This window comes from Microtus oregoni, unplaced genomic scaffold (assembly GCF_018167655.1).
Source record: "Microtus oregoni isolate MIOR12 unplaced genomic scaffold, Mior012 000016F_ref0000370, whole genome shotgun sequence".
NCBI lineage: Eukaryota > Metazoa > Chordata > Mammalia > Rodentia > Cricetidae > Microtus > Microtus oregoni.
The window spans coordinates 1,216,705-1,241,222 of NW_024543075.1; the positions used below are offsets into that span (position 1 = coordinate 1,216,705).

At 50.6% G+C, this 24,518-nt stretch overlaps 1 protein-coding gene across 8 annotated transcripts in view; it reads right to left on the reverse strand.

The window, feature by feature from the left end:
- The window catches only part of Shank2 (SH3 and multiple ankyrin repeat domains 2), a 456,357-nt gene that overhangs the window by 397,240 nt on the left and 34,599 nt on the right, over positions 1–24,518 (reverse strand). For all 8 annotated transcript variants that reach the window (XM_041666922.1, XM_041666928.1, XM_041666925.1 and 5 more), the window contains exon 3: positions 7,159–7,378. In XM_041666922.1, the coding sequence (XP_041522856.1) occupies positions 7,159–7,365 (207 nt within the window). In that variant the 5' untranslated portion in view covers positions 7,366–7,378. The remainder of the gene's footprint in view (positions 1–7,158; positions 7,379–24,518) is intronic.

Here is a 24,518-nt window from a genome sequence, read left to right on the forward strand (position 1 = left end):
TCCAAGTTATACCACACTATATCTACACTCAGAGTTCTGGGAACCTTCCCGAGTCACCAGACCCATCCTGGCTGCTAAGGAACACTACGGCAGTGGTGACACCTCAGTGGGCCTCCCAGGGCAGGGACACATGCAAAGTGAAAACATCAAGACAAGACCATGGGCCCAGGACTGGTCTCCACACAGGCTGCTCAGGGGCCACCTTCCCACACTGAGTATCAGTGGGTGCCTTAGGTTCGGGGTTTTCAGACCTCAGACCATCTGCTTTGCCTCTTCCCAGCTACCTTCTGATCCTCCAGGTTCCTTCTACAGACTTGGATGCCTGCTGCTCGGCTATGCACCAGAGCTTACATAGATGTCAGACGCATGAATAAAGAAAATACGGTGTGTAAATGCAATGAAATCGTATACAGCCATAAAGAGTGAAAACATGACATTTGCAGGAACAACGGATGAAAACTGGAGATTGTTTTGTTAAGCAAAGTGAGCCAGACTCAAAAAGACAGATATCTCATGCTTTCTCTCATATAAACAATCTAGATTTAGATGCGTGGCGGAGTGGGGAGTAAAAAGGGTATTGTGAGAGGGGAGAAGATGGAGGATATTTGGGAGGAGGAAGGAGACCAACAGACAGGTAGAGGGACAGGGAAAGACAGTTAGGGAGCTAGTGAGGGAAGGAAAGTAGGGGAAGGTAGAGACAGGGGAAGGCAGAGGTGGGGGAGGTAGAAGTGGGGGGAAGGCAAAGGTGGGGGAAAGCTAGAATTGGGAGAAGGCAGAGGTGGGGGAAGGTAGACATGGGGGAAGTCAGAGGTGGGGGAAGGCAGATATGGGGGAAAGCAGAAGTGGGGGACGGCAGAGGTAGGGGAAGGTAGAGACAGGGGAAGGCAGAGGTAGGGGAAGGCAGAAGTGGGGGGAAGGCAGAGGTGGGGGGAAGGTAGAATTGGGGGAAGGCGGAGGTGGGGGAAGGTAGACATGGGGGGAAGTCAGAGGTGGGACAGGGAAGAAGAGTAAGGGGAGGTAGAAGGGGCAGGGAGGGACAGTGGGGGGAAGTGGAAGGGGCAGGGAGGGACAGTGGGAGAGAAGAAGCAGAAGAACAAAATTTAATGGCTTGTATGTATGAAAATGTCACAAGAAAACCCACTACTTTGTGCTATCAAGAAACCTAATTAAAAACTTCAGCACATCCTGAGCCTCCCTGGTGACCAGGAGAGAGCATGCTGTATGGTTCTGTCTCCTCCCGGCTGTCAATCACCATGGTTCCATGTGCACTCCTAAGATGCTGGCCCTCTCTGTAGGTGTGTTAACCATCCACAAAGATGCTCAGACACACTACCAAGTTCAAGGTTGCTGCAAGGACAACACAGGACACATTCAAGACCTTAATATGTGTTTTTCATGAAGGCAACATTCCGAAGCCATTCAATACCTTTGGGTGTAATTATGGCACACTGGGATTTTCCCTGCGTAGGACACACCCACAGGGATGAGTTGTGTCAAGATCAGCTCAAGGCAAGATCGCATCCTGCCTGAGTGGAGTGGGCCCACCCGTCCTGGGGACAGACCCCAGCATGGAAGGGGTATACTATGGTCTGTACCTGTCCCCGGCAGCCTAACCCTCACTACCTCCTCTGTCCTCCCAGTTTTGATCTTCAGCATCTAGTCTGCCACCCTGGAGTCCTCTTACAGACCACAGCACGCACGCCTATGTCAGTAGCAATTCTGGGAAACAAAGATTAACCAGTTAAAACGCTATACGGAAGGATGACTGGAATGGGCGGCGGGTCAACGGCTCTCTGCTTTGGAGGCCAAGACTGAGAGATGCAGTTTCTGCGAACCTAGTAAGTCAGAATAAATGAACCAAAATACAGAAGCCAGCCTCAAAAGTGCCTAGAGGAGAACCGGGGTACCATAGGACCAATCGGATGAGCTGCAGAGATGCAGAAGGCTGTGGTAGAGGAAGTGCCTCTTCCCTCTCACTGAGGCTTTTTTTTCCTTCCCTGGGTGGGAGACCAGATAGATTATGGAGTCAGCTGGTGGGAGACCCTTTAGGCAGGGCTCTTCACTGAGTGATGGGGTGGAGGGGACCCAACAGTGAGAAAGAGGCTTGGTCTCTGGTCAGGGGACTTCCCAAGGAAAAGATGTAAAATCATCTTTAGTGGAAAAAGAAAGGGGAGATGCCTGCCCCCAGCCCTCTAGAAAGTTCCACCACCACACCCCCACATCGTTTATGTGCAAAGACAGACCGACAGACTGATACATCTAACATCACAAGAGAGCTGAGAGGGTTCACGCGTATGCTCTCAGATCCACAGGACACAGCTGGGGACACTCGGCTGTAGTGGGGTGGCAAGGGATGATGGCCTAGGCAACAATGAAGACAGAGAAGAGAAGGATGAGTAGAGAGCCAGTCAACTTCCGCTGAGTGAAAACCCACCCCACAGTGGAACGGCTGTCTTAAGCAACATTATACTCTGGAGGGAAATAATCAGAAATCAGAACAAGTGCCCAAAAGCAGCTCTGGGGGGTACTTGTCAGAAACAGTGTAGCGCTAGGAAAACAGAGGAGAACTAGCCAATCAGAGCTACTCTAGATCGGAGAACCCAGGGACAGACCCGCTCAGTCAAATGCATGACACAGAGACACTGGAAAACTCAACAGAGAGAGGCTGAGATGCAGACGTGGAGAAGAAACTCCCAGAGTGAGGCTAGCTGGTTCCCCTGACGTAGACAGCAACCAGGCGGGCTACACAGGATATGACACAGAACACCAGGAAACTACCTAGAAAGGAAAAGCAAGCAAATCCACACTTCCAGGAAGGATCAACGACCTCATTCAGGGCTGAAGGGATTGTACTACTCTTGCAGGGGACCTGAACTCAGTTCCCAGCACCCATGTCAGGCAGCTCAGCTCCAAGAGGTCTGACGCCCTCTTCTGGCACCTCTGGAAAACACACACACTTCAAAATAAAAATAAATATTTAAAAGAATAATAAACACTGTTTAGGAGCGAGGGATCAACTCATCCCTGGGTTCTTCCCACAGCACTGCATAGACCAAATATGGCAGTCATGCCTATAATCCCATCATTTGGGATTTGGAAGCAGGAGGATCAGGAGCTCAAGGTCATCCTCAGCTACTTTGTGAATTCAAGGTCAGCCTGGGTTATGTGAGACCCTGTTTCCAAAAATTTAACAACAACAACAATAACAACAAACAGTTGTGCTCTAGTGGCTGATGCAGGAGGAACAGTTATGGCCCCACACTATGAAAGAGGAAAGTTAGAATCTGAGCCTAAGGTGACAAAGAGACATTGCAAAATGCAGTCACCCTTCACTGTTTGTGGATTCTGCCGGGAAATAAGTCAACTGGGGCTGGAGAGATAGCTCAGTGGTTAAGAGTACTGCCTGCTTTTCCAGAGGTCCTGAGTTCAATTCCCAGCAACCACATGGTGGCTAACAGCCATCTGTAATGAGATTTGGTGCCCTCTTCTGGCTTGCAGGCATGCATACAGGCAGAACACTGTATACTTAATAATAAATAAATCTTTAAAAAAAAGAAATAAGTAAACTGAAGAGAACTGATTTATAATTCCTAAATATTTTCATTTACAGATATGAACAAAGCAGGAAAAAAATCTAATTTGTACACACACATAACGCACACCTGCACCCTCTAGTACCCCAGCGGCAGGCAGCTCCTGCTTTGTAATCAGAGCTCCATACTGCCGTATGTTTTGTGCTGTGATTTTCACATGTTTTGTGTAAGTTATTTTGAAGAAATCCTCACCCCCTATCCTCCACTTAAAACAGACTTCCAGGGCTAGCAAGATGGCCCAGTAGGTAAAGGCACTTGATACCACACCTGACGACCTGGGTTTGGCCCAGGAGCCCCACATGAAAAGAGAGAACCAGCTCCTACAAGTTGCTCTCTGACATCCACATAGTAACGATGTGTGCACACACTCATGCACACACACACACACACAACATGCAAGTAAGTAGAATCAATTAATTTGTTGATTAATGGGTTTCCAGCAGGGTGCTAACGTGTATGGTGATGGTATTGACTGCAGATAGGCTAAGCTGAAGAAGACATAGTGTCCCCCGGGTTTGGGTTCCAGTGCCACAAGCCCTGAGTTCAGCATCCATGACTAAATCTCCATGAACTACGGTGCTTTTTTTAAAAAAAGATTTATTTATTTATTATGTATACAACATTCCTTCCATGTATGCTTGCATGCCAGAAGAGGGCACCAAATCTCATTATAAATGGCTGTGAACCACCATGTGGGTTGCTGGGAATTGAACTCAGGACCTCTGGAAGAGTAGTCAGTGCTCTTAACCTCTGAGGCATCTCTCCAGCTCCCGAACTACGGTGTTTTTACAGAACAGACAGACCACACATGATGAGGCCCAGGAGGATATTCACATTCACAAGGAGGCTCCGCCTTTAGCAATGAACTCTGGCCAATGCAAGGTAAATAAAATAGGAACCTGCCAAAGAAAAGGCTGTGGCAAAGTCTCTGACCTTTTTTTTCCCTTTTCCCTCCCTCCCTCCCTCCCTCCCTCCCTTCCTTCCTTTTTCTTTCTTGTTTGCTTGCTTGCTTGCTTGCTTGTTTCTCAAGATAGAGTTTCTCTGTGTAGCATTGGCTGTTCTAGAACTCGCTCTGTGGGCCGGGCTGACCTCGAACTCAGAGATCCACCTGGCTCTGCCTCCCAAGTGCTAGGATTAAAGGCGTGCGCCACCAATGCCTGGCACTTCTGGCCTTTCCTAGAGTATTGAGGTGGGAACAGAGTGAGGATGACTTGGGGGTACTTGGGTGTAGGCTGGGCTGAGTGTTAAGTAAGGTATGCAAAATCTACAAGCAGAGCCCTTACAGAAGAAGAGGGAAGACAGACAAGGCATGGGGTAGGGGAGGAGGGAGGGAATTATGAATAGCTAGTACTGCTCACCAAACCTTCCAGGACCCAGTCTGCAAATAAGTGACCCTCCTAAGGAAGCTGGGAAGGCAGGGAAGTGGGACACTCGCCAGTTAACCTTCTCCATCCCTCACCTTCAAGACAGATATGGAGGGGGATGTGGAGGACTCCAGGCCCTATGAAAAGCCTGGCTACCAAGAAAAGGAGCCTGAATCCCCAAGTGTCTGCCTGGATGAGAACCTCCCATCTCCTCTTCCTGATAGAAGCAGAAGGGGGCACTGTTCCAAGAGCCTGGGAGTTGGAGTGCAAGCTCAGTTTAGCAATCCAGAAGCAGCCCAGGAAAAGCACAGCCAGAGAGGAAAACTCTAAGGGGAAACAGAAAATCTATCCCTCTTCATGGGTTTAATAATGCTTCCCTCTAGATGTCCTTAGACACCATTTTTCTTGGAGCAGCAACAACAAAAAAGATGAATGTTCATTGTTTCCTCACTGGCTTTTCTCCACTTAAATTCAAACAGATAATGTCAGAGATATTCATTAATGAATTGTGTGTGTGTGTGTGTGTGTGTGTGATCTGCACCCACGCAGCCCTCCCTACAGCCTGTCTTCAGGAGCTGGGTAATGGCAGCTTAGAGAGATGCTACCCCACCTCACCTGCCTCACCCTGCCACCCACCACCCTATCCCCCACCTCCCTTATCTCCCACTCGACTGCTCCACTCCCATCCCCATTTACATCTCTACCCCATCCCCCAATAACCCACTCCCATCTGATTTACCCCACTACCCCACCACTCAATCCCCCACCTCCGTCATCCCACCACCCCCATGGCCACACCCCACCTCCCACCCTGTCACCCCACTACCCCGCTTCACTTCCTTCATCCTGTCAGCCCAGAGCGCATTCCTCGCTGCCTCTCCTGGCCCTGTCATTAACTGACATCCCCTCTTGTCACAGACACCCAGACATGGAGCAGATTCTCCAAAGGCCCTAGCATGACCCGTGTGATGCCCCAGGTAGAGCCAGAGCCTGATCATCCAGACCAGCAAAGCACCAACAATTCAGATCCCACCCCTCATGGGAACTGGAGCTTATCTCTGCTGTGAGCTTCCAGTTTCATCAGAAAAGCCCCAAGGAGTTGAAGAACAAGAAGGAGAAAGGCAGAGAAAAATGAGAAAACACCAGGCCCAGGAACCTCCTGGGAAGTCACATATAAACATAACATCCATGGCCATCTATCACATCCAGCTTGCCTCCTCTCCCCAACCCAAGCAGCAGAAGCCGACATCCAGGGGGAGCAAGTCCATCCCCAGGGACAGAGCAGGGTGATCGGTGTGGCCTGAGGACTTTTGGGACATCCCAGGAAATGATGCTGGGCCCAGGACTGAGGAACAAGCAGGTAGTGGCTGGAGTAGTGTGGGGAAATGAGATCCACTCAGACCAGACTCCCCACCTCCAGGAAGGGGAGAGCAGCTGACAGGAGGCAGCAGGCTACCGTGCCTGCTGAGGCATCAACACTGCTGGTTGATACGCTCACCACTGTGCTTCATCTGTAAGACTAGAAATGGCTCCCGTGGACCATTAGCTCTGAGGCCTGGGGCTTGGAGGCTTGACCTAGCAGAAGGCGCTTACGGTATAGCCTGGACATGGCTTGGTTACCCCCTAGGGTTCCCAGTTTCATCTAATCTCTGTCGAGAAGAATGAAAAGTATGGGAACTAAACTTAATGATGATGTTTGGAAGAGGAACTTTGGGGAGGAAGTAGAATGAGACGAAGTCAAGTCAGGGGGATCCAGTTCTCAAATCCCAGTAAATACAGGAGAACAGGGAGATACATTGGACATAAGCATGTATACAATCCCCCACTTTTTGCCGATGGCATCCTGGCTCACCCTGGGACTCTGCTAAAAAGAAGACCACCACCCCAGATAGCCTTTGAGCTTGGCCCTCTAGAACCAAGGAGCCCACCTAAACCTCTTTTCTTTATAAATTTCTCTGCAACAAGGTTTCTATAATGAATGCAGGAGGAATGGAGAGTGCTCAGCTCTGTGGGCTGCAGAGGGAAGAAAGAAGGGGGGGTAAGGATGAGAAACATCTTAGAGCTACACAGGAACATGGGTCTAGAACACCAGCTCATAGGCCTAGGGTGGACCACAGGCCCCCACGGTCACCACTCAAGCCACTAGACACAGACATCCAAGCAGATCGTGGACGCACATGCTGCTGCCCACAGGGACTCACCGTCTGCTGCAGATCCTGGATGAGTACTCGAATCACCAAGGTGTTGTCCTGGATCTCCTCCATCTTCGGGCCACTTGGTTTCTCTGTGGTAGCCCGGATCGTGTCATAGATGGTCTCTTCTTTGGAACTATCTGACTCTGAGCCCATGGAATAGTCAGAGAAGCTCTGGGCCATCTCGTCCTCACTGGATGTGGGGCTGCGTGGCATGGTGCCTGGATCTCTGCGAAGGAAAGAGACAGGAGAATAAATCAATACGAATACTGAGAGGACCCAGGGGACCACTGAGACTAGTTCCTGGGTCTTCCAATGTGATCGCCAGTCCATGGAGTCACCAGTCCATGGCACCCATGTGCTTGTATGTCAGATCCCTAAAAGTGGAAAGAACTGGGCACCTCTTTCCTCCTCCCCTGGGCCTGGGCAGAAGTATCAGTCAGGACCAGAACCAGGGAGGTCCCTCACACTGTGCTGAGGCTGCTCTGAAGGAGTCCCAGCTGGCTGCAGCAGCGGCCACGACTACAGGAATTTACCGGATGGTAGCAGTGGTAGATTGAAGCTGCCCACATAGGAGGAACAGCTACCGCTGGTTTTTCTTTGAGGCCAGGGTGGCAGCAGGAGGGGAAGGAATGCAGGCACCGGGTCAGAAGGCGGCAAGTCATGTTGTAATAACCCCCTACTTCAAACACAGAGCGGCTAGCAGCACAGAATAAAAATAGCACAAAAAGATGAAGATAGACTCAGAAAGATCATTGCCAGGTCCAAGAGCAGAACAGAGACGCAAGTCTTGAGCAAGCTGGAGCCAAGAGAGTCGGGGGTCCCCAAGGCAGAAGCTGGGGGAGCCCCTTCCTTAGAGCCAGCACAGAGACAGCTCCAATGCAAAAGCCCAGTCAGGCTGTAGACAGCTACCTCAGAGCAGGGCCGGAAGTGAGCACCAGGAAAACCAACATGGCCAGGTGTGGCAGCAAAAAGCTATAATGCTAGCATTTAGGAGGTGGAGACAAGAAGGTTATGAGTTCAAGTCAACCTCAGCATAATGTGTTTGAGGTCAGCCTGGGCTACAAGATCAGGAAATAAAAGCAAAGTGCCAACAGGACCCAGAAAAACCATCCTGTATTTGGTGGCTACAGAGATGACACTGCCCTATCCCTAGGATAAATGCCTAAACTGGGGGATTTCTGAGACCTGGCAGGGAATGTGCCACATCATACCAGCAGCTCCACCTGTATGGAAACTCTGTCAAGAAGGTGAAGGTCATGGGGCTGGGATGCCCTGGGCCAGTGGGAATACATGGTCACCCTCATCACTCAGACACTGCCTGGTCAAGCTGTGGTGCCCTCTGGCCACGGGTTCTACAGCTGTGAACAAATGAAACCTGAGCTCGCATGGATGACCCCAAACATGACTCCCGGCACAGGGGAAAGAGCCACACAACCTCTTATGCCCGAGGCTGGAAAGACACAGGACAGTCCTACAGACAGGTGAGCAGAGTCACAGGACATCGTGCCAGGGGGGCATCAATGGTAAGGGAGTCTGGCATCTCAGAAGGCACCGCTCAGAAGGGCAGAGTTAGGAATGGCCAGCTCCACAGGGCTATGTGCTTGACGGAAGGGCCCAGCCGAATGGGACAAGTGTCAACCTCTGGAAAGGCTGAACACACAAGCATCTCCTGTGTGTTGTAGTTACCCAGGGAGGACAAAGGTCCACTTCTACAAACAACTTTGATACTCATCATCTAGAAGACAGAGAGCCCAGGGGGCCCACATTACAGGCTGCTCCGAGCGGCCTCTCTCCAGCACTCCTCTCCCTGTGCGGGCTGTCCCACAGACTGTCACCTGACATCAAGTCCCTTCTCTCATCTCCATTGTTCTTCTGCACAGATGCTACCCCAAAGCCGGTGCTTTAAACAAGCCTTTGAGTCACTCTCCATAGAGGCTTAGCCCAGGATGGGGAAGTGTAGGCTGCTGTGTCAACAGCCTTTTCTTCTGTGGATCACAGAGGCACAAAGCAGAGAACCGAGAATAGCAGTAAAGGGGTTTCCCTCCCTCTAGAAGGAGGGAGGAGGAAGGAAGGAGAGCGATCAATGGATGACAGATGGAGGGATATGTGGGGAGGCAGGTGGAGCAGGAGATGGATGGATGAGACACGAACAGCTGCCCGAGTCTGCGCATGCACGGAGGAGAGGTAAATACAGATGAGATGTCTGAGTTAATGACTGAGTGAGTGGACGGACAGCTGGATGGACAGATGTGAGGATGGGCGGATGGATGGGTGGTGTGAGGATGGATGGGAAAGGATAGGTGGATAGGTGAGTGGGTAGGAGGACTGTTTGCGCATGGATGAATATATGAATGGCTGGGGCAAGTGAGTAGGTAGAAGGATGAGTGACTAAACGGAAGAAGGGGAGAGAGGAGGGAGGGTGAGCAACAGATACCTAACTAGGTTCTTCATAATGCACGGTAAATCCACTGTCGGTCATTCACACTGGGGGATGCCACTGCCCACAGTGCTTCTTCATGTCTGTCCCCACACTCCAGTGATGCACTACCTGTCCTCACAGGGGGGAGGCAGCAACAGGCTCCACCAGGTGCACCTTCTGCACATCACGTGTGCCAGGGCCACCACGTGTGCCAGGGCCACCGTGTGTAAAGCCAGGTCATCTTCTGGCCTCGTAACATATTGGCACATATCAAACATATTGGCAGCATCACTCACAGGGACACAGTGGGTATCAGCATGGGCACCCAGCCAGTGCTCCTGAGTCGGGGTACTCCAGGAGAACCAGCTCATCTAACACGACCACTGCTCTGCCTTCTCCATAGGGATTCAAATACCACACTGTGTGCCCAGACTACACCTGAAGGGTTGAGGGGTACCCAGGCTCCTTTCTCATTCTCTGGGCCCTCAGCTGACAGTGAGTTTTGGATAATTTCCAAACATGGTTGTCTCCTTGTGGACACACCACAATGTCAGCCTTCTTCAAGGCCTCAGGCTACAGTTACTCCAGGCCCAGTCCTAGCCCACCTGGCCACTTCCAAACAGCACTGGGCTGCAGTTACCCTGTAGCTCAGACAGAAACTGCAAGGGGCTCCTAGCCCCACCCTTCATCACTTCTGCACACAGCGAGGCCACTTGCCCTCACCGTCAGGCACCATGGGACACGTGCACCAACTTGCTAGCCCCATTAACCTTGGACCTGGGCTGGAGTTTGAGACTCTTCCCAAGTGACTTTAGATTGTATCACGTTGATAATTAAAGTCAGCTACCATACCTACACACACACACACACATTTAGTTAAAAAAAAAGAAAGAAAGAAAGAAAGAAAAGAAATGCTTGCCAATCTAAAGTGTTCATATGAAAACCCAGATACCTGGCATTTTCCCTATCATCAGGGATGCAGCCCTGACCTGTGGACACCAAAGGATAGGAGCTAGTGGCAGCACTTCCCAGGGCCCAGTAATCCCACAGGGTCCTCAACCCTCAAAACTCCCAGGTCACTTGATTACACTCCTCCTCACAAGGTTCTTCAGTAGGATCTTCCCACGGAGACAGGAGCCGATGTTCCCCATGGACCTGATAGTGCTTCCTCTGGGGCCTCAGTCTTGCCCAGTACACCCGCAGGGCCAGCCTCAGCAGTGAGCCCCCTCAACCAGCCAGGAACGTTTGTAAGTAAAAGTCCAAGAGTTCACCCTTTCACCCTGTGCACTACTCAGTTAAAATCTCAGGGCAGGCCAGGTCTCGGTGCTGCATGCTTTTAATCTCAGCACTTGGGAAGCGGAGGCAGAAGGATCTCTATGAGGTTCAAGCAATCTGGTCTACATAGTGAGATCATGTCTCAAAATTAATTAATCTACCTATCTCAAGGCAAACTAGTCTTACTGTATTCACTAGCTGAACAGTGTTCATTATTCCTGCCAAAATCTTCTCAGCCTCTCAAGGATCCAGAAAGGCACCCGAGGTGGGTGATTGAAGGACCTGGCTACCCCTGCATCTCAGTAAGGCCCTGGTCCGGCTACCCTTGCATCTCGGTAAGGTGCCTGCCTGGCTACCCCTGCATCTCGATTAGGCTCCGGCTCAGCTACCCATGCATCTCAGTTAGGCTCTGGCCTGGCTACCCCTGCATCTAGGTAAGGGCCCGGCCCGGCTACCCCTGCATCTCAGTTAGGCACCGGCTCGGCCACCCCTGCATCCCCTGCATCTTGGTTAGGTTCCAGCTTCAAAGCAACTTTTAGCACTCACTTGTTTATTCATCCACCATCCTTTTAAGGACTTATTTTTATTATGTGTTTCTGTACAGGCCCAAGAGTACAGATTCCACATGAGTGCAGATGTCCATGCAGACCAGAAGAGGACATCGGATCCCCTGCAAGCTGCCAGGACAGAACTCCGGTCCTCTGAAGAGGTTGTGTGAGTATTAGCCAGGATCTCTACTCAAACCTGACCTGACGTTATCACAAGGTACAGATCCCTCGCCCCTAAGGATACCAGACTTTTGGGGGTTTGAGAATATTTGCATATATGTAATGAAACGCCCTGTGGATGGGACTCAGGTCTGAACATGAATTCATTTGTGTGTCACACGTGTGTCGCCTGGTGCTGATTTTGCACACCACAGCCAAGTGCACCCATGTTTCAGCTACAGTCCATGCCCTGAGGTCAGGAGAGGAATTTTACACTCATGTCTTAATGTTTCTGTTCAGGAAGGCTTGGATATCAAAGTGCTTTGGATTTACGGGTTTAAGGGGTGCTGAGCTAGTGAGATAATTACACGCTGTGTCAGGATTTCCACCCAGGCTTATGGTTCTGAAGAAACTATTCATGCTCTCATCCTGGCTGTGCAGTCTTTTCAAACACAGCAGGGCCAGGCCAGAAATTCTTATTGAACTGCCTCACCAAGGCTACTGCACTTTAAATGCTCTCAGGTGGCCTAACAATGCCTGCAGGCTGACAGCCACGGGTTGGAGTCACGGGTCCTCATTAACCTTGAGGCGACCTTGTGCTCTGACTTCAGAACAGTTGGAGTTTCACAGAGCAGACGAACACAGATCAGTTTCTCCTCAGAGTCAGAGAGGCATGTCCACACTGGGGCAGCAGAAAGACGACAGAGTTCACCATTCCACAGAGACCTGGGGGGCCACGGGACAGCTCCCTGGTGTGGGGTTTGCTGCTTGAAGGCTGTTAACAGTATGTAGAAGGATCAATAAACGGTTGGAGAGTCTCAGCGGTGAAGAGCCCTGACCCAGGTTCAGTTTCCAAAATCCTCGTGGGTAGCTCATGACCATCTTACTCCAGTTCCAGGGGACCCAGCGCCCTCTTCTGGCTTCCATGGGCACCAGGCACACTCATGGTGCACACACATGCAGACAGACACCTTCTGCATTAGATAAAGTAAGTGAGGAAATCTTGGCTAATTTGTGTTAACATAAAAGGTCAAGGATGGCCTGCCTGGTGCCTCCAGCTTCAGCTCTTAGTGTCTCCAGCTGAGCCAGAGGTTCTGCTACTCTGTTTCAAACCAGGGAAGGGCAAACAGACTTTACAGAAGCCTGTGCTGGAGCACAGGGGAGCAGTGTACAGCACAGGGCTCCCAGACTGGCTCTCTGATGAGCCCCAGGACGATGCTCAGATACACAAAGAGGTGGATAGTGCAAGCACTCACTCAGCGGTTGTCTAATGGCTGGCCTTGTGCACATAACCTCTCGGCAGATATGCAATCCATTCTTACTCTTGCATTCAGCACGGGATATGTTCATGCTCATTGGATTCCTTCGTGCTGTGCTGTCAAGAGATGGTAGAGGGGACTGACTACAAAGACATCCCTTGGTATAATCTGCTGCCTGCCGAAATCTTGGCAGTGGTGCTAGCAGCATTGGCCACAGCCTCAGTAGTGGTAACAGCAGCAGAGGGTGACAGTGGGTAGTGGTGAACACAGCCATAGCAGAGGCAGAAGTAGTACCAGCTCAGACAGGTCCAGGAGCTGTAGGGGCTTCCCAACACTCCAGGCTTGACATTGGGGCATACATAGCACAGGGTGGCCCAGCCACTTGGGGCCAATAGGACAAGGGATTGTTGGTCCCATGGCATACATTACTATCAATGATCTCTGGTGGAATGGCAGCACCCAGGGTGGTCTCTGCTGACAGCCTGTAGGAAAGAGATAAAGATGCTCACACACCAGGGTAGGCTGAAGTCAGAATGGTCCTGTTGCAGCTCTGCCAGCCTGCGTGGGCTACACTGCTGAGTGTTTAGTTCACCATCTAGCCAACCTGCTCAGCCTCTACCACCAAGGGTCCCCACCACAGCCACACAACCTGCTAGGCTAGACACCTGGGGCCTCTCCGAAGATGAGCAAGTAAGCAAGCTATCTCTAAAACAACCTGTGTTCGAGTAAAAGAAGAAAAAAATAACATATCTGGGGAAGCCAAGCCCTTCCTGTTCCATCTCATGGAGCCTTTTGTACTGACAGGTGTTTGTTTGGCCCAGTGGTTCCAGCTCCTGAGGCTGCCCTGCTTTCAGGGCCAGAGAGAAAGATGCTGGGCCAGGCACAGACAGAAGTGGCTGACGAGCAATGGCTGCAGCTGGGTTCCTGGACATCCAGGAACCAGTCAGAGGCAGAAGCTTACACTGAGGAGCAAGAAGGTCTGTGTTGCATTGGCTCCCCTTGAAGGGAGCACTCGTCCTTGGCCCCAGCATACAGCACAGCTCTCTGTCAGCCCTGGGAAACAGATGTGAGAGCCCACTGGAGCTTGCAATGCCCAGGTCAGCTCTATCCCAGCCTGGAGAGCAAATGAGAAGTTCCCATCCCCAGAAGTCCTGCCCTGGGGGCAGGGGCACAGGAAGCCCCTCTAAAGTGCATTCCACTCCTGGTTAACTGCATCCAAGAGCTTGAAGCAAACACCTGTGGCCATCGCCATTTCTCCACCCCAACCCTGACTTCCTCCCCCATCAGGCCCAGTCTGGCCTCTGACTGGCTTTCTTTTTTTTTTTTTTTTTTTTTTTTTTTTTTTTAATATTTATTTATTTATTTATTATGTATACAATATTCTGTCTATGTGTATGCCTGCAGGCCAGAAGAGGGCCCCAGACCCTATTACAGATGGTTGTGAGCCACCATGTGGTTGCTGGGACTTGAACTCAGGACCTCTAAGAAGAGAGGCAATGCTCTTAACCTCTGAGCCATCTCTCCAGCCCTCTGACTGGCTTTCTTAAAAGCTCACTTAATAACTGTCATTTCAGCTACCTGATGAACCTGCGTGTCCATGAGTACTTTCGTGTGCCTAATTTGCCACCATCCATCCATCACATGGGATACAGTGAGCATTCAGTGGACACATGCCAGACAGGAGGTAGGCTATGGAGCTAGTGGAATGTAGTGAGGTAGAGATGGGCAGAGCATGGCCCTGAATCTGCCCCAGTAGAGCGTCAACTCCAGCTACCACCAGCAAGTGGGAACAGAGCCCAGTGTCCCAACCCAGTGGATATGGTTCCGATCGGATTTGGGCAGAAATGCGACAAGTAGCCATGTTAGAAATATACCGTTTTAAATGCTCATCTTTCAGGTCACATCTAACTGCACCACTTCTGGGCTGCAAGACTGGACAAAAGCCAGAACTATGAGATGAGCTTAACTCCACGTCTTCTTTCCATAATAAAAGAGGGTGGTGAGGATGTCGTAGGAGAATAATAAAGCTGGGCTCCCCAGACCAAAGCACTACCAGCAACATCTCATTCACAAAGACACCCCAAAGCAAGCAGGTACTTAAGAAGGGCTTCACCTGATAGGTCCACAGAGGCCGAGGCTGGGTCTGGAAGTGGGCTGGCTGGAGAAAGAACCAGCTGAGCCCAACCTCAGGTTCTCTGCAGGAGGGTCCTGAGATTCCAAAGCCAGAGACCTGACCTGGAGGGTCATGACCCCAATAGGAATGCGAAGAACGGCTCCGTGGGAAGGGCAGACACCTGGCCACCGGACAGGAGCCTGGGCAAACATTAATGATTAACTCCGAGGCAGGGCAGAGGGCGGTTGAGCGCATTCACTTTTAGGTTTGCAGGAACAGAAGTTGCTCTGTGAACACCCTACTGGCTCCACGGGGCACGCTTACATGCTTACACTAAGCATGCACTCCTCATAAGCATGCACTCATCCTTTATCCCACTCTCAAACAGAACAGGCTGCCTTGCATTTTGTCTGTCTTCATTCTGGCGACCAGAGCCTGTCTTTGGTTCCTGCATCCCTTCAGGATCAGACTGTAAAAGGTTGTTCAGAAACAGAAAGCAGGCAAGGCGAGGCAGAGAAAGGGTGGTTTTGTGCCACCCTGAGCAATTGCTTTTAGCACAATCGTTTTTCTCCAGAGTAAATACAGAGATGTAAGTTCCCAGGTCAGTAGGGTCAACACTCAGTGCGGGCCTCTTGCATCAGCCCTGCTGGGCAGCTATTAATAAAAAGAGAAGAAAAGCCACCGCCAAGAAGCAATTTCCACAAAGATGATGCATTTTGCTACGAGTGTCCAGAAACATCTAAAACCTAAACTGGCTTATTTGTCACCTAAGTCCCTGTGGCAGGCACATACAGTTTCCCACTCATTCATGTATTATTATTCATGGGGCATTAAAGCTAAGCTGCAATGGAAGATACAGACAAAACTGTCCAGGCGATGGCTACAAAGCCTTTGGGGATCGATTCATAAAACTTAGAGGTTCACAGATCAATTTCCAGTTTAAAATGCACAGAGCGGTCTCCTTCCAGAGGGAATCTCAAAGCCACAGGGTAAGAGATTTTACGGTGTGGCTTATTTTGTGATTTAAATGTATAAAACTTGTTGGTCCTTAAAACAGGGAGACCTTCCCTTCCCAAGCTACCCTCTGGTTTAGGTGTTTAAACCTAGGTCAAGGTCACATTACAGGATAAAGGGCAGCCGCTTAGGAAACCTGGAGAAGAGAAAACAAATTTGCCAAAAAGAGCACTAGACCCCTGGGGACTGAACCCATCAGAGAGGTCAGGGGTCAGTCACACAGGGGCCAGATTGCATCAGCCATCAGCTTCTCAAGAGAGCCTTGTTGAAAAGCTATACCACTCTACCCCATTATCCCTCAAATTCTCCAGAGGCGCAGCCTGCTCCAGCTATCCAACCAGAACACCACAGATGCAGATGAATGAAACCCGCCCATATTATGGCTGTGTGATAACCCATCTTGAGTATCAACTCAATGGGACTTAGAATCACCATGGAGATGGGTGAGTTTGTAAACTTCCTAGATTAGGTGTTTTGAGGTAAGAATACACACCCTAACTGTGGGCAATGCCATCCTGTGATCTTGGGTTCTAGACTGCAAAAGTCATGTGACCAGCTGCCTCCTGCTCCTGCTGACAGGCCTGCCCTGCTAAGATGCAAACCTACGCAAACCCTTCTTCCTTCACTAAAATGCTTCTTGTCGGGCATTGGGTCACAGCAAAGGCAAAAATAGCCAACACAGGATGTGTCCCCACTGTGCAAGATTCTAGAGAGGCATCTGTGCTGCTGTCTAAATGCCCCTGCTGCACGAGCAAGTACACTCTCCTACTTGCTCACTGGTCAGTTATGTGAAGGCTGATCTTCCTGGAAGACACAGACAAAAACCTCCAGGCAACAGCTGAAAGTTTTGGAGACCAACTCCAAAAATGTAGGAGGTCTACAAGCTGATGTCCAGACATCTGTGGAATAAGCTGAACCGTGTGCTTCCCCAGATTCGTGTAGGAATCCTGCTCCCTGGCCCTGGTCACATGACTCAGATAGAAAGCTTTCAAAGAGTGGTTAAGAGGCTCTGGGCAGAGCTCAGTAGCAGCGTGCCTGCCTGGCTTCTTCCCTGAGCACTACAAGGAAGTGAAGGAAATCAAACATGGTACAATCAGACCTACTTCAGTCATGTTGATTTCCTTCTCTTGCTGCTGTTACAAACACCTGATAAAAGCAACTCAGAGAAGTAAGGGTTTACTCTGGCTCACAGTTTGAGGGGGTGCACAGTCCATCATGGTGAGGAAGGCACAGAGGCAGCAGGAATATTAGGCAGCTGGCTACACTGTATCCACCCTCCAAAGCAGAGAGGTGAACGGTTCGTTGTTTTTTTTCTTTTTATACATTGTAGAATTCCAGGCTAGGGATGCTGCCACCCACACGCCAGGTCTTCCCACCTCAATAAACCTAATCTAGGAACCCCCTCACAGACAAGCCCAGATGTGTATTTTTATGGTGATTCTAAATCCCATGTCACAGGGTCTTTAACAGTCGCTGTAGTGTGAACACATTCGCATACCCAGGGGGGAGGGGAAGGAATGCAGAGGGATTACTATGTGAGGGGCATGTGAGGGGCAGCTAGAAAACTCTATTAGCAAGAAAAGGAGAGAGGCTCAGCAGAAGCCAGACCTGTAACCCCTCCGTCTCTCACTTTCATCCTCCAGGATGGGAGACAGTGGATTCCTGTTGTCTACACTTCCTGTCCACTTGTCCAAAGTGCTCTGGATTGGTACCCCCACACTGTCACAGCCAAAACACTGATGAAATGCTCGGCCAGAGGGTGCCTTGCACATTCAGGGACAGATTGCCTTGGTTCACTGGGAATTTTGGAAATTTTCCTAAATGCTTTCTAAGACACAGACCCCTCCAAGTCTGTCCTCATGTGTGCTGTTGTGTGAACCAAAGTAAAAGGTCCTATGAGTGCCCCCTTCTCTGATGCCCTACCCTTCGGCCTGCATCTCTCCCCCAGTGACCGAGCTGCTGGTTTCAGTGCCTTCTCAAGCTGCATGGCCACCCTATGCTAGAAAACTGCCTCCATCTCATGCACATGTTCTCTAGCCGTTCTTAGGTCACGTGGGTTTGGGAGACCCACCTGGAATGAGTATGCATGTCTGGGTCCCCCTATAAACAAATCCACCTCAGTGCTTTGCAAGGAAACTTCCCAGAGAACGGTTAAGATGGTCTCTTCCAATGTTACCCAAACCCGTCCCTGGAGTCCATGGACAACCTGCTCAACAGGAAGGGAAGCTGCCTGGATGCAGTCAGCATCTTTGAAGGCAGGAACTGTCCTCACATGATAGTGGTGGTAGGAAATCTGAAATGGCTCTTTAGGAGAAAGAGATGGTGGGGGCATAATAACCACTCAACAATGCTGTGCATGTGTGTGTGTGTGTACATGTTCATGCATGCGTTCATGCGTTGTTGGATGTGTGTCCATGTGTGGGTATTGGTGTGGAGGCCAGGGCTCAATGATGGGTATCTTCCTCAGTAGCTCTCCACCTTATTTTTTGAGGCAGGGTCTCTCTGCTCACTGATTAGAATACTAAGCTGAATGGCCAGCAAGCTCCAGGAATCCTTCTGTGTCTCCCCCTCTAGCGCTGGCACTACAGATGTGTGTCACTGTGCTTAGCTTTTCACATGGGTTCTGGGAATGGGAAACTCTGATCCTCAGCTTGCATAGCAGGCACTGTAGCCGCCGAGGCATGTCTCCAGCCCTGCAACATCTTCATCGCATCAGACTCTGTGGTTTAAGTCAGAAAACACGTGCTGCCAGATTAAACTAGTTCCACTAACCACCACTGCCTAAGAGATCCGCCAGGCTGGGCTGGTTTGTTCTACAAAAGGTCTGGAGAGCTAGCTTCTCAGGAAGATGCTAGGTCAGTTGGAAAGAAGGCTGGTAAAAAAGTGCTGTCATTGTCCTGGAAGCAAGTGCCATTCCTGGTTGATATCAGTTATGGGGCAACCCATGTGGTTGCTCCCATCCTTCCTTGGCCAGCTTCGGGGCAGCCTCAGACAGCTGCATCACCCTCTCCCCCCACCAGATAATGAAGTCTGCAAACTGTGCTTCTCCGCAGTCCCCAACCAGCTTTCGCCCTAGCTCTTACTGCAAACAGACCCTGTGATACCCGGCTTTTGTTCAGGCTTGCACATTAGCTTCTGTACAACAGAATCCAAGAGTGCAGGCGCCACAATGCACTAGGGTCTTGCCTTCTTCATCACACATCTGGACCGTCACCTGACATTTCTGCAGAGCCGGCCATCATGGTTGGGAGGGGGTGCAAAGCAAAGGCTTCAAGGACAAGATGGAATCAATGACGTAAAGAGCCACAGGCTGTGAGTTCTCCTGCAGTGCTGCCCAGTCTGAAGCTCTCAGTCCTGCATCCAGCAAGTCCCTGCATCCGGCAGGCATATGAAGTCCAGACCAGACAGTCTTCCATGGACACCAAGGAACAAGGGATCCCTCCATCATAACCAATCCCTTAGTTCATCAGTGCTGGGGAGTAATAAGTCCCCTGACTTGAACAGAACTTCTAGGGCACGGCATCGCCAGCTAATGCAAGTAGGCAGAAAAGTGAACACCCTGCTCACGGACTGAAAGTAAAGGAAGTAATCATTATTTCCAGATAATTACCTACTCTGCATTGAAAGCCCAAGAGAATCTAAAGATAAACTGAACTAGCAAAAAAGAAAAAAAAAAAAGTCATGATGTTAGCCAGGTAGGAGATTAACATACAAAAGGCAATTGGATCCCTCACACTGCCAGCAAATGACAGAGAGAAACGCCCCCCAGCCCTACAACACCAGGAGTCACTAAGGGCACCATTCGTGGTTAGGGTATGAAATGTACCCACAGACTTGTGCTTGAGCACTTGGACCAACCATCATCGGAACAGCAAGCACCCCAGCCACATTTCTGCAGCATCGGGCCTGGTTAAAGTATAATGACATCAACTGGGGACCTTGGCTACAACAGAGGAAAAGGAGGCCTTGCTGGGCTCCAGTCTGGACCCAGGTGCTATACCAGTACAGTGTGACTCATTAGCTGAGACCCCAAGCAGAAGGGTCACCCATGGGACCTCTACTACAATCATCTTCACACTATAGTCACTGCCTCTGGGGCCTGAGGCTGATGTACCTTCTAAACCACAGTGCTCAGAGTTGAGTAAGGTCCCCAAGTTCTAGTCCCAGGTAAACAAGACTTGCAGAGCTATGAGTCAGTATCGTGCCTGCCAAACAAGCGTAAGGATCTCAGTTCAGATTCCCAGCACCCACATAAAAACTGGGCACGATGACATGTACCTGTGATCCTAGCCCTGGGGCGGGGGGTAGAGATGAGGGGATCCCTGGGGGGGGGGGGGCTGGTCAGTTATTCTAGAGCAGTGGTTCTCAACCTTCCTAGTGCTGTGACCCTTGAATACAGTTCCTCATGTTGTGGTGACCCAAGCCATAAAATTATTTTCATTTCCATAACTGTAATCTTGCTACTGTTACGAAATATAATATAAATATCTATGCTGTCAAGGGTCTTAGGTAACCCCTGTGAAAGACGTATAGACCCCACACTCATACACACACACACACACACACACACACACACACACACAGACCAGCCTCAAAGGACAGAGAAGAGAAATGGCACTGGCATTTTAAGACTGAAATATGTATGATACCAAAACACTTAAAACATTAAATAAGTGTTCAGACTCACACAGCCCTATGCAGAGTTCTTAATGCCTCCAAAAGCCAGTATCAGCCCTAGCATAAAGTGGGGTGACCCTCTGAGGGACACCAACTCTGGTCAAGACTGGAGAAAGCCTGCAGTGCTAAGAAAGAGCTCAGACTGCCAAACTCAGACCAACCTGGGGACAGCCCTGTTGTGCCTTACGTGGGGCTGGTGGCTGTCCAGCCTGCCGTCATCAATGCTTGATGACAGTATTTATGCCCGGCTGGGTTTGGTTGATTCCTGTAATTCAGACAGTGGTGGGAACCAGGGTCCTCTGCAATCTGAATGCCAATGTTTTAGTTTATTTCAGAGAATATGTCTGGAAAATTTAAAACCCTCGAGCTGCAGGTTAGCCATGTGCTGGGTCCTTGGTATCAGGTTCCAGGATATGACCCAGCCCAGTGGCCTCTGTACTCAGCAACCTTCATCTTCGGTGCCCACAGCCTAAAGAGGGGGGGTCAAAGCCAAGCCCCAAGCCCGAGCCTGCTGACTTGTCCCTGTGAAACCCGGTTAGACGACAGTCAGACTCCCGCCCAGAAAGCTCTCCTCTCAAAGGCCCCTGTACTGTCTGCTCTAGGTTCTCAGCCCCACCTGAGCCCCTGCCCATCCTGCCTTGGAATGTGGGTCTCACTCACCTTCAAAAGGCCTACGGGAGAGAGAAGCAGGAGCTGGGGACATCACTTCCACCGCCATCATTTTCTCATGAGTCAAAGCATGACGTGGCCTTCATAAAACCATCCATCCACTGCTGGGGACCAGCCTAACCCACATTCATGGAGCATTTATAAGCCCACAGCCAGGAGCTGTGTTACTCTCTCATAGCTACGGCAGAATACCCCAACAAAAGCCACATAAGGAAGAAAGGGCTTATTTGGGTTCCTAGTTGAAGGAGATACAGCCCATCACGGTGGGGAAGGCATTGCGGCAAGAACATGAGGTAGCTACTCACACTCCATCCACTGTCAGGAAGCACAGAGAGATGAATGTTTGCATTCAGATCGGTCTCTCCTCTTTATTCACCCTGAACAGCAGCCCATGGATGGCGGCCACACCATGGATAGCGACCCCATCGTCAGAACGGGTCTTCCCTCCTCAGTTAACCTCAGTTAGACAATCCCTCACCATCTCGCCTAGAGCTGTCTCCTTGGTGATTCTAGATCCTGTCACGTTGACAGTCAGCATTAGCAATCACAGGAGCCACTGACCTTCTGACCTTCTCTGCAGGTGGATGACAGCTCTCCCGCCTCCTCCACCTCTATGTATGGCTGAATATGTACCTGCAAGCAATTTTCATGAGATCTGCTCTTCCCTGAGAGGAGGTTCCTACTGAGAACCAGGTAACAGAAAAACTTCTCGGGACTCAACACCCTCATGAAGGATGTGGCCATTGGAGGCTCATGTCCTCCTCTCCCTATGTCCTTAAATATAAGGTGAAGGTCTGTCTAGGCAGCCTATGGATACTGCACTAAAGAGCATGGAAATGCGCCTGTAGCCAACAGCTGTGAGGGAGGTACGCGCAGCAGAGTCTCATGGAAGGCACAAGCCAACCTGAGTCCCCTCCACATCCCAGGACTCATACCCACAGACTCAACCACTCATTTCAAAATGAAGATGGTGACTGTTGGCAAAGTATTCGCCACGCAAGTATGAGAAACTAAGTTCAAATCCCCAGAACCCACATAAAGCCAGGCCTGGCAACACATACCAGTAATCCCAGTGACTATAGTGAGATAGAGAATCCTTGGAAGCTGGTAGGTCAGCTATCCTGGAGCACATACTGGAAACAACAAAAAGACCCTGACTTAACCATGGTACAGGAGGCATGCTGGTTCTTACCAACTTGTCACAATCTAGAGGGGCTCTCAACTGAGAAAAGATCTCCATCATCAGATTGACCTGTAGGTAAATCTGGAGGGCTTTTTCTTGATTGGTGATTGATGGGGGAGGGGAGGGCCCACTCTACTGTGGGAAGTGCCATCCCTGGGCAGGTAGTCCTGGGTGGTATAAGGAAGCGGGCTGAGCAAGCCAGGAGGAGCAAGCCACTAAACAGTGTCCCTCTATGACCCCTGCTTCAGCTCCTGCCTCCAGGTCCCAGTTTGAATTCCTGTCCCAACTTCCCTCCATGAGCAAATATGGTCTGGATGTGAAAACCAAGTAAGATAGCCAGACAGTGACAAGATGAGGGGAGAGGTGTGACCACAAGCCACTTCTGAAGCTGGGAGAAGCAGCAAGGAGGATTCTCTATTCCCTGGGGGCTTTGGGAAGGGGGCTGGAGGAGGCAGGACAGGCCATCCCCAGGGTCTTTGAAGAGCCCAAGCCTGCCCCTGACTCTGACTTTTCCCAGTCTCTCACCTATTGAACTACAAGAACAGTGGTGTACATAGCTTTAGGCCACTAATCTGGTTTGGTAGCCCCAGGAGACAAAACTCAAGGACCCTCCTCAGGCAGCAGCACCTGAGACACTTTTTCCTCATTTCTTGCTGTGTCCATGCTTACCTCACCCACCTGCCCTCTCCCCAGAGCGAGAAGCAGTCAGCACCAATCACCACAGCCACTCAGATTAGCCAGGAAGCCCCCTCTCATCAACCTGCAGCCCGGAAAAGGCGAGAGAATCAGGCTTGGGGCCACAAACACAGGCACCAGCGCTGGAGGGACCCTGGAACCCCAAGGAAACAGTGAATGCCCCTGTGCTCTGAACTTCCCACGGTACCTCCTGGGATCAGGAACAAGACCTGGGGCCCCATGGTCCTTCCTGGGCAGCTGGTCCAGCTCTGTGGATTTTGCAGGGCCAATGAAGGAACATTTGAGATGGGCACGTGAACCTGGCAGCTGACTACCAGGATACAAGGGCATGGCCTAAAAGCCACTGAAGCAGAGCGTGAGGTCCCAGAGGGCAGAGGTGGGGTGTTGGGAATAGCAATGAGCTTTCCCTTCTCAGTAAGAATTCCCGGGAGTCTGGAGTAAGAGCGGAACCAGCCTTGCAGTCAGCATAGAGAAAAGGCAGTGACCGCTGGTGCCTGGCGCGCTGCTCTTAGCACAGAAGTTTTGAAATTCCTAACCCTACGTCTTTGCCCCTCACTGGCTGAGCTCTTCAGGGAGGCACAATCGTCCTAGTGTCTATCCCCTCCCAGATCCCATATCAGACTGCCTTTTCAACCCTAGGATGAACTGAGAGTCTGGACATGCAGGGGACAGCTGTCATCTAGGGAGGACAGGGGCCTGGTGCCTCCTGCTTCTCTGTGAGTCTCGGCTGAGTTCTCAGCACAGCTCAGACTGAATGTGGACAGAGGAAGAGGAAAGGGGAGGGGCAGAGGAAAGAAGAGAGATAGGGGCAGAGAAGCCTGGGGGTTGGGTCAGACAAGAGTTGGGGAGGGTTCCCCTCCTCCACCAGATGGAGTCAGTGTACTGGGTGTAGCCTCCCACCTGATATGACCAATAAACTGAAACAGATTAAAAAACACCTATTTTCAAATGCAGGGCAGCAATGTAGGAAACCAAGTAAGTTCTGTATTATTGCAGCTTTTTCCATAAACAGTTTCCAGACCACCGTGTGTAAAACACCCAGAGTGGAGGTAGTGGGCTAGGAGCACAGGGAGGCCCACGTGACCCTGGGTCAGGGCGCCATTGCCTTTGCTTGTACACCAGCTGCTGAGCCTACCGACTACAGTGGAGAGATCCAGTGCCAAACACACACAGGAGACCTGTCCAAACCCACAGGGACAGAAACAAAACAGAAGATGGGAATCTGGGAAAGAGAGCAGCAGAGAACAGCAGTGGAAGGAGGCGAGGCATGGGAGGGTTGGGCAAGAACAACCAGAATGTATTATGCACATGTATGAAATTGCCAAAGACAAACTTAATTAATAACAAAACATCA